Source organism: Drosophila busckii, chromosome 2R (genome assembly GCF_011750605.1).
Source record: "Drosophila busckii strain San Diego stock center, stock number 13000-0081.31 chromosome 2R, ASM1175060v1, whole genome shotgun sequence".
Lineage (NCBI taxonomy): Eukaryota > Metazoa > Arthropoda > Insecta > Diptera > Drosophilidae > Drosophila > Drosophila busckii.
The window spans coordinates 5,648,354-5,658,187 of NC_046605.1; the positions used below are offsets into that span (position 1 = coordinate 5,648,354).

General features: G+C 42.3%; 1 protein-coding gene across 2 annotated transcripts; it reads left to right on the forward strand.

Annotated features, from left to right (window-relative positions):
- The first annotated feature begins 311 nt into the window (after positions 1 to 311).
- LOC108596072 (protein Wnt-2) lies at positions 312 to 9,834 on the forward strand. 2 transcript variants are annotated; one of them, XM_017981484.1, is made up of 5 exons: positions 312 to 1,490; positions 8,536 to 8,753; positions 8,816 to 9,093; positions 9,154 to 9,341; positions 9,399 to 9,834. In XM_017981484.1, the coding sequence occupies exons 1-5, from the start codon at positions 1,435 to 1,437 to the stop codon at positions 9,733 to 9,735; spliced, it is 1,077 nt and encodes a 358-aa protein (XP_017836973.1). In that variant the 5' UTR covers positions 312 to 1,434; the 3' UTR covers positions 9,736 to 9,834. The 2 variants fall into 2 exon arrangements, with proteins under 2 accessions (XP_017836973.1, XP_017836974.1); XM_017981485.1 differs by having other exon boundaries at positions 8,541 to 8,753.

Here is a 9,834-nt window from a genome sequence, read left to right on the forward strand (position 1 = left end):
TTTTAGGCATATGTGTGACATATAATTGAATAAAGTAAGAAAATATTTATAATTCAAAACTCTTAAAAGAAACTTAAACTGTCAGATAATGAAGTTGCCCAAGACGCATTCAAAATTCAAAGCCAAAAACAAATCGTCTGAGTTTTGCCCAAGTTATAGTATTCAAATAACTCAAACAACCCTCGCTCAGCCTCCACGAGCGCAGCTCGAACATGTTCGCAGCCGTCAGCCGAGTTAGTAGCAAATAGGTTTGTTGTGTTTTTTTTTCTGTTTCGGCAGTTCTTATACGACAAGCGCGCTCAACGGTTGACCCCGGGCAGAGACCACAATTCAAAACTTTCAGCACGCAGTCGAGCTCTCAAGTGTGGATGCAACACACGCTGCGTTTGGGATCGTGTGTGTTGCATTTTGTCGGCTTAGGCCTTTTAATTGTGTCACTAATGAGCCGCATTTATGTTAATCTCGGCACCCGGGTTGCTGTCTAAGCCTTTCAAGCGCTCAGCCGCCGCCGACGGCTGCTCCTGGCTCAGTTGGAACGCATCTTTATCTCGCGCTGTGAATTAACATACAACATTCAAACACTCAAAAGCCAAAGACACACACGGACGGCATTTGGTCTTTGCTGCTTTTTTTTTTTTGGTAGTTTTCACCTGCTGCGCCGTTTATGGTTATTGCCGCAATTTCGTTGTGACAGTCGGAGGCGCTTTATCATAAATTAAAAAGTCGTGTAGTTGGAAACCGCTGGACCAACTGCCCGTAGCGACTGATCGTGTGGCTGCCGCTGCCGCTGCTGTGGCATCTTCTTTTGCATGCGGAGAGTGTCAGTGTTAGTGCGTGTGCGGCTTAGTGCTGATGAATGAGGCTGTTGAGGTTGAAGCCAAATCTGTGCGCTGAGTTATTTGCATGAATGAAACACTCAGTTGCTCTGGGTGATAAACGAGCTTGAACGCGTTCGAGAGCCGCAAGCGAACTGTAAACCAATCTTGACCATCTCTTGCGATGACTTAATTTTCAAAAGCGCGGACAAGCGTGCGTCAGGTGCTAATTAGCATATGAACAAATACAAATACAAATACAAAACGCGCATATATTTCGGCAACTTTAGTTTATTGCCTAAACAATTTGTTATTAGTTTATGGCCGGCTGCCACTTTCCGGCTGCGGTTTCCAATTCAACAAACGGCACATAAAATTTACAAAACGTCCAAAGTGCATAAAACAAACAATAACTAATAATAATACTATGCCCAGTGTATTATTGTAATTGTGCAAGGCTCAGCTGAAAAATACTAAAGCCAAGTGTTCGATGGCAACATCTAAGATTTCAAATCACCAGCAGCAGCCGCACATATTTAGTGTGAAAAGAATATGATGATAGTGGCATTTGTGTTTCGTTTCGTTGTGTGTTGCTTGCGTTCTTTTGTACGGCGTAGTCATGTGGAAAATACATAACAAACTCTTGATATACTTGCTCTGGATTATGGAAATAAGGTATAGTTAACAGTTAAATTAAATAATTTATGGCGTGTTAAAGGCGCTAAATAGGCAGCGCAAATAAGAGTTATAAGTTCAAAAAATAAAGTGAAATATAAGCATAAGATATATGAGTTAAACAATCTATAGCTATAAGAAATAAAATTACATAACAAACTCTCATTGGCATTTTTCACATCGCTGCGAATTTTATGCATTCAAAGCTATTTGAAGTTTATTTTTATATATTTTGCTGCGCTTTGAGTTTGCGTTTCCATGGAAATCGTATCAGTTGTGCTGAATTTTCTTTTTTAATGACATGCAACATGCACAGCAGACTACTGTCCACTGCTTTTTATTTTGGTTACTGATTTATCAGCACGAAATCAACAGCGCAATTGACAACTGTTTCCTCTATCGGTGTAAGTCAATGCAAGACGTTACAGTTAGTGCCTATCTATCGCTAATTTTCATCGCGGTAAACTACAAGATGTGTATGTAAATTGTTATCTTTGCCAAACGCCCAAACACACAAAACGCCCAAACTACACGTTGTCGATTCTATTGGGGCAGCAGCAACAAAAGCAACAACAAAAAGGAAAACGTAAGGCGTTGCAATAAAATGTCAGTTGGACAGCGCGGAAAAACTAAGCTAAGAAATCTCATTAAAATGGGCAATTAAATGGCAGCAGCAAGTCAACTCAACTCAAACTAGTGAAGAGTTGGCTCCAAACACAGTTTGCCAATCAAAGCAAGCAACGGGAGCAGCAGCCACAACAACAACAACAACAACGATGACGACAACTGGAAGTCAATTTTTGCCATAAACTCATCAACGTGCCTGTGACTGTGTGTGAGTTTTTTTTCTTTACGTTTTGGCTGCGCTATCTTGCAGTCAGTTGGCAAGTATCTGTAAGATACGCAGCTACAGCTGCAACCACCAGCCTGTTGCACTGTGGGCTGGTCTTGGAGCACACAAAAGCGTAGAAATTGCTGAACTTGCAAGCAGCAAGAGCAGCGCATGCTCTTCAACAGGTTGGCTGACCAAAAAAGGGACTTAACCCAGTAACTGTTGCTGCGGCTCTGTTGCTGCCTCTTGTCATGTAATTGGGGTTACTGCAATTTTAAAAGCCAGCCAAATGGCTTGTTGGCCAGCAAGTAAACAAGCAGCAGGAAACCGTAAGAGCACAAGTAACAACTACACAGCAACAACAACAATTGAAGCTCATGAGTCGATGAACGTGCAGACAAACGCTCAAATTGTGATCAAGATCGCCGCAACGTTGCTGCAACAACAACAGCAACAGCAAAATGGCCTTAAATGCATTGGGCTGTTGTGCTTTTTGGATGAGTGATCGACTCTCGCACACAAAACAAAGCAACACAAAACTATCTGCTGTTGATCTGTTTGCTGTAGCCAAAGAGCGCTCAGTGCCTAGAGCTTGCTGCTTGCCAATTGCCCATGACGAACGTTTGCATTACAAGACTAGGCCCAAAGCCACAACGACGCTTGCTGCTGCTCAATTACGACAACAGTTTGTGGCCAGGATTGAGCAGCAATTGTTGCCGCTCTCTTGCCGTTTGTTTGCGCGTGGCAGCGACATTTTTCTTGGCATTGCCAATGCCAATGCCAGACAAATATTTGTGCCTTCTTTTTTTGCTGTTTTTTTTTTTATTGATGGCATGTTGAACAGGCTTTATGAGGCTGTTTTTTGTTGTTGTTGTTTTTGTTTGCATTTATGGTTATAGCGCGGTGCGTGGCAACGCCCACTTTACAAGCAGATGCTTTGGTCAGACTTTCAAATGCTTTTGTGGCAGCAACAGCGCTTTGTTTTTTTTTATTTCGTATATACAGCTAACAGCGTTTGCTTGACTTTTTGGCCGCCGCCGTCGACGCCGCCGCCTGCTACAATTGGCGGCAGCGCATTACTTTCGTTATAAACTCGTAAATTTTGCGGCCAGCAGGCAGAGCGCCATGAACATGTCAGCAAGGCATGTAATTACACAGCGCCAGTGGTTAAACTACATATATGTATACATATGTATATAGACAAGGGCGTAGCCTAAGGGGTAGCAAGCAACAGTAAGTTGCCAATTGCAGCTTATTCTGTTTTAATTTCATTACATTACATTTCATTTTCAGCAAATTATAGCATACTTAATATGTTTGTAACTATGAAATATGCAAGTTTTTATGTAACAACATTCACTGTAACTGTTTATCATTAGTCACTAGTTGTGTTTGAGATTTTCTAAAAATTGCTGCCCTCTTGTAATAAATGTTAGCTCTGAGTAATTGAACTTTATTTTTGCTTATCGCGCATTTATGTTAACTAACATTAATGTTAACTTTGAGCAGTCGATGCTAAGAAAAGAGCAATAGCTTGAAGATTAATACTATTACTTTAAGGTTTTCAGCTACTCTTTTTATACACTTTGACATTTTCTCAGCACTCAAGCTTGCCCTCTCGAGCAGCTTTTAATGGATTTCTGCCTGGACTCTCAATCGCCAAGCGCCAACGTTCAATTGATTTTGAATTTCAACTTGACGTCACGCAATCCTTTTGCCAAAAATATGTAAAATAAATATTCGGCAATTCTATTGAATAAATAGCTGATAAGCTGCGCCAGTTTAATTGAGTATAAATTGATTACTGAAAATAAAACAATTTCTAATGTTTCCATTGAATTTCAGCAATGACTTAGGCAACAAACTTGCTACTCCAACCCAACTTTGTAGTGCAGTGTACAGCTGCAAACAATAACATTATAAAAAGCTGCAAATATCGTACGCCATCAGTCTTGACAAATGCGTTGGAAAAGCTGCACTTTAATTTGTCCACTTGTTTGTTTTTAAAATAAGCCTGCAATGGATTGTAAAATTTTGCTGTATATAGCGAAATAAATGCACATAGATCTGCCATAATTATTGCTGTTAAGCTTAAGCAATGATATCTACTTGTTGTCGCATTATTTGCTGCCCTCTGCTGCAGTCCTAGCTACGCCCTTGTCTGTTAACCAAGTAGCAACAACAAAACCAGCAAACTAGACTCGATTATGCACTGACAGCAAAAGCGCAGCATAAGCTCACTTATATAAATAGTTAATGATTAAACGCTGTATTTCTTGCAGTGCATTTTGTGACTGCCCTTTTTGGCTGAAAAATGCTGCTTGACCATTGAGTTTTTTGCTTTTGTTACGCAGGCGCAAGTTGTGTCTGTTGTCTGGGCGCTTTGCAACGCCTGCGCGTGAAAATATTAAACTCATATTTTTATGAGGCTCCAAAGTGCGCATTAAGCGTGTTGGCTGCTGCTGCTGCTTTTCTTTCTTTTTGTTTTTGTTTCTGTTTCTGTTTATTATTGAGCGTTGCCGGCTGCTTAGGCATTTATGTTTATGCCGCAAACAAGATACTTGTAAGTGGGGGCCTCTGCCACAGTTTTCAATTTCAGCCGCCGTTTGCGTGCTGCTAATTGCTGCTTGGCCTGGCTTAAATTATGCGCTTGGCCTAATACGTTTTTAATGCTCTTGTCTAGCTGAATCGTTGATTTGCTGCGCCAATTTTCATTGATTAGCCAATGCCCAATGATGGTCAGCGCGCAATTTCGTTGGCCAGCTCATAAAAATTGTCAGCCCAAACAAGTTTCAATTTGTTAATCAGCCATAAACATAAAAGCAAACACATGACACATGCGACAAATGGCGAGGCGGAAAAGTGTTTTTCACATAAAAACAAACCACAACGTTTAGCATTATTTGCTGCGCAGCTTTTTGCATTGAACTTATGCAAATAAATTAAGTATAAAGTATTTAAAGTTGATTTTGGTGGCTGCAGCTAAATATGTTGGCAACGTTTGTTTTATTAGCAGCTATTTTAGTTTCAACTCGTGGGCGTTATTGACATCATAGCATTGTTTTAAGCCAATTTAAGCGCGCAGTGTTGATTTATTATTGGCCAAGCAGCTACAGAGCTACACTCGGCGGAATTTCATAGTTAATAGTACAGTTGGCGTTATCTCAAAACACGTTCGTTAGCAGGTCCTTGCACTCGCGCTCTCTCGCCTGGGAAACATGCCACAGGGCAAGGCTCACGAACGGCTTAGGCTTGGGCTTTGCTTTTGATATAGCAGCTACGATAAAAGAAACTCTGGAACAACAACAACAACAAAAGGCCGTAATCAAGTACACGTGACTTGAGCTGTTGACGCGCATAAAGTGTTTTGTGTTGGAATAGGCTAGGGATGAGCTCTCGCTTGATGAAATTGTCGGCGTTGACATGCAACAGGCAGGTCGGCAGGCAAGGCAACAACCACAACGCGCTTCAAGTGGCAGCGACAAATTAAATAAAGCACGAAGCAGCAGCAGCGGCAATGTGGAGCACACAAAAAATAAAAACGCAGCAGAAACAAAAGCGCTTCGATGAAATGAGAGATGTTGCCTGTTTATTGTTGTTGCGGCCGCTGCTGCTGCCGCTTTTGGGCTGTTGCTGCTGGCTGCCATTGAGGTGGGCATGACGGTCACGCTGTGCGGATCGCACGAAAAGCTATTGACTGACTGACTGATTGTCAAAAAACAACAAAAAAAAAAGGAAGCAAAAACAAAAAGCGCTGCGGTTGCGCTGACAGATCGATCAGTGGCGAGTTTAGTCAAGTTAAAGTTGAAGGTTGCTGAAGCAGTGAAACCAGCAGACAGGGGCGCAGACAGGAAGGGGTATCCCCTTGCCTAATGAAAATCGAAGTATATATAGTAATAAATACAAGACATTTATTACTGCAGCTTATGGCTTAATTTAGATTCATTTTAATTTTAATTTTGACAGACAAACATTAAAAAAAATTATTATATAAATACAAGCAGTTTATTATTGAAGCTTTGGGTTGCTTTATTCTGCATTTAAGTACTAAGAACTTTAAATACTGATCATTGAATTAAAATAAATAATAAATTCTCTTGTTATTGTAGTTTATTGCTTACTCTGATTAAATCAACAATAAATGAAGCAGTAACTAAGAACTGCTGTTCCCCTACCAAATTACATGCTGGGGCTACGCCCATGACAACAGACATTGCCTCTGCTGACTTTCTACTTGTTGTTGCTGCTGTTGCTGTTGCTGTTTATAGCAGCGTGTCGATCGCATCCTGAGCTTAAAAGCTGCCTCTTGCGTCGTGTCTGTTAAACGAGCCTAATTATTAGTTTACTACCAATTTTGTTTTGAGGCACGGCAGCATGTTAACAGCATGTACAACAAGTCATGAGCAACAGCAACAACAACAAAGAGCAGCGATCGTTGATTGTTGTTGCCATTGCTTTTGCTTTTTTTGCAGTTGAAGGGTTAATTTGTGCGAGGACGCCTGAGGACATGCAACATGCGCATGTTGCACATTCTGTGCGCAGTGTAATTTTTGTAAATTGTTTTAATTGGTTCAATTAAAAGTGCGTTGGCCCTTGAGCGCTGCTTGTAAGCTTATGTAAATATCGATTTGGACAAAAGATCGTTACAACTTAGCCCCAAAGGCAGTTGTTGGCCAGCTGTTGGCCGCTGTTAGAAAGAGACAGCTAGCGTGTGTGAACATATTGGCAGTTAGCCTCAATTGTAATTTGCTGGCAATTGTTTGGCTTTTCATTGGCAGTCGCCCGAGGATCTTTGGCAGCTGTTCAGGCATATGAGCTGGCACTTTGGCATGCGCGCAGCTGCTTTGATTTTGGCAAGACAAGTAGACCATAAGGCAAGCCCTCTAGCTTTCTAGTTAACACTAATTGGTGGAAAGAAACTTTGCAGCAAACTAATAATTTGCAAATCATTGTTTAAGCATGCATTAATCCAATTTGCCATTAACCATTAGCGTTCAATTAAGTTAGCGCAACTGACATTTAAAGCCAAAGCGCAAGCGAGAGCGAGAGACGCGCAAAATTTAAGAGCCTTGATTAGACATTCCAAGCTAAGCTAAGCTAAGCTAAGCCTCTACATGATTAGACAGCAAGATGCCTGTAATTATGGCTAATAATACAGCTAGCGGCATTATTTTGACTAAAACTGACAGTAAAACTGTCTACGCCCCCGAGAGCAGTCGCCTGTCTCCTCCTACTCCTCACCAGACACACACACACACACCTGACCCGCTTGACAACAACAACAGCAATAATACAACAAGCAACTGCATCGAACGCTGGGCCCGAACGCATTAATCTTGACTTGCATGTGGCGCATTTAGTTTTTCCATTGGCTCTGACCAGTTGGGCTGGCCAATACGCTGGCTGGCTGGCTGGCTGATCGCGTTCGCTGTTAGCTTTTCCATGGCAATGGCATAGGCGGCAAACGAAATGGAAATGAATTGATCGCTTGCGGCATTTATTGAGCACGACTTTTCAGCCATCGATCGATACACATTTGTTTGCGCATATTTCTTGCCATATTTAATTTATTGTTTGCTATGGCGTTGCCAGCATTTGAATTACATTTGCCTTTTAAGCCAATAAACGTTCAGAGTGACAACAATTATGAGTCTTGATCAATGCAGCAAAACAATAAATAGCGTTTGAGAAATTTCAAACGAAATTTTTTATTTGAAAGTTGCAATTAGTTTGGAATTCCCTGACAGCTTAATCAATACTTGTTATTTGATCTACAGTTTGACAGCAGCAATTGTTTGTTGAACTTGCAAATATTTAACAGAAATGTTTTGTGAATGCAAATCGTTTGATTTTTATAATCTAAAAATTGTGTTCACAAATCGTTTACTTTGCAGTTCTAGCTAGTTTAAGTTAATTAAGTCAAACGCAGATTGAACTACATAATAAAATCAACTTCGTGCGAAACAAATTTAAATATATGCTATAAATAAAACTAAAGCAATCTTAGAGTAAGCATAATTAATTTTTATGTGCTGCTTTTTATAGACATATTAAATACCCTTTCACCATACAGCGCTTACTAATGGTTTAAGTTAGAACTTTGATTTAATATTCAAAGAGTAAAGAGCGCAGCTTGTGCTATATAAATCGAATTGAACTTGTCTCAATAAATTGTCATTAAATATAAGAAATTACGTTCTGCTTTCTCGTCAGATTAGTATCCAGCTTTACGTCCGCCAAGCTCTGTGGCCGCATACCGGGCATGACAACGGCGCAGCGACAGCTCTGCAGCGAGATGCCCGATGCGCTGATAGCGCTGGGCGAGGGTCACCAGCTGGGCGCACAGGAGTGTCAGCATCAGTTTCGCGGCCATCGCTGGAACTGCTCCGAGGTGTGGCAGCGCAATGCCTTCGCGCATGTGATACCCATAGGTAAGTTGCCAATAGAAGCGGCTGGAGCGGCTTGCTCAACGTTTGGCGCTTTGTCATTGCAGCTTCCAGAGAGGCTGCCTATACTTATGCCATAGCTAGCGCAGGAGCGGCTTATGCAGTGACTGCAGCATGCGCCAAGGGCAACATATCCGTCTGTGGCTGCGACATGCAACACAAGACGGGGCAGGGGCAAGCCAAAGCAGAGAACTGGAAGTGGGGCGGCTGTTCTGCGGATGTGGAATTTGGCATGAAGTATTCGCGCAAGTTTATGGATGCGCGTGAGCTGGAGCGTGATTCGCGCTCATTTATGAATCTGCATAATAATCGCGTGGGGCGCACGGTGCGTATGCGCTACAATTTCTTTGTCTCACACTTACTTAACTGTTTACATGCCTTGCAGCTGGTGAAGAAGCTGCTGCGCACTGACTGCAAGTGCCACGGCGTCAGTGGCTCGTGTGTGATGAAAACCTGCTGGAAGAGCTTGCCGCCGTTCCGCCTGCTTGGCGATAAGCTAATGCAAAAGTATCAAAAAGCCAAAACTGTTCAAGCCATAAAAGGCAAACGTGGACTGAGATTAGTGTTAAGCAGGTAAAGCAATCTCTAATACAAGCTATCGCAACAACTAACGCCCATTTGTCATTGCAGAAGGAAGCACAGCCGAGCAGCAGCTGCTGCCGCCGCCGCCGCCGCCGCCGGACAGAAACCGGCCATAGTTGCGCCCAAGCGCTTGGAGCTCATCTATCTGGAGGCATCGCCCAATTATTGTGAGCGCAGCATACAGACTGGCACGCTTGGCACTGCGGGCCGACCCTGCAATCGCACCGGTCACGGCCCCCAAAGCTGTGATCTGCTCTGCTGTGGGCGTGGCCACAACACGCAACACATACGACGCACTAGTCAATGCCGCTGCCAGTTTCGCTGGTGCTGCGAGGTGAAGTGCGATCAATGCGACGAGAGCTATGAGGAGTTCACTTGTAAATAGACAGTCGGCGTTTAGATTGCAATGTGAAACTTGCTATGTAGTATTATTTAGTTAGCAATAGCCACTAGTATTATATCGAATGTATTAATGTACACACAC

Excerpts from the sequence above, each read along its gene's own strand:
- LOC108596072 (XM_017981484.1), top strand. The coding sequence starts at position 1,435 with ATGTGGAAAATACATAACAAACTCTTGATATACTTGCTCTGGATTATG. Across the intron at positions 1,491-8,535 it reads CTCTGGATTATGGAAATAAG|ATTAGTATCCAGCTTTACGT; the intron begins GTATAGTTAACA and ends CTTTCTCGTCAG. Across the intron at positions 9,094-9,153 it reads ATAATCGCGTGGGGCGCACG|CTGGTGAAGAAGCTGCTGCG; the intron begins GTGCGTATGCGC and ends CATGCCTTGCAG.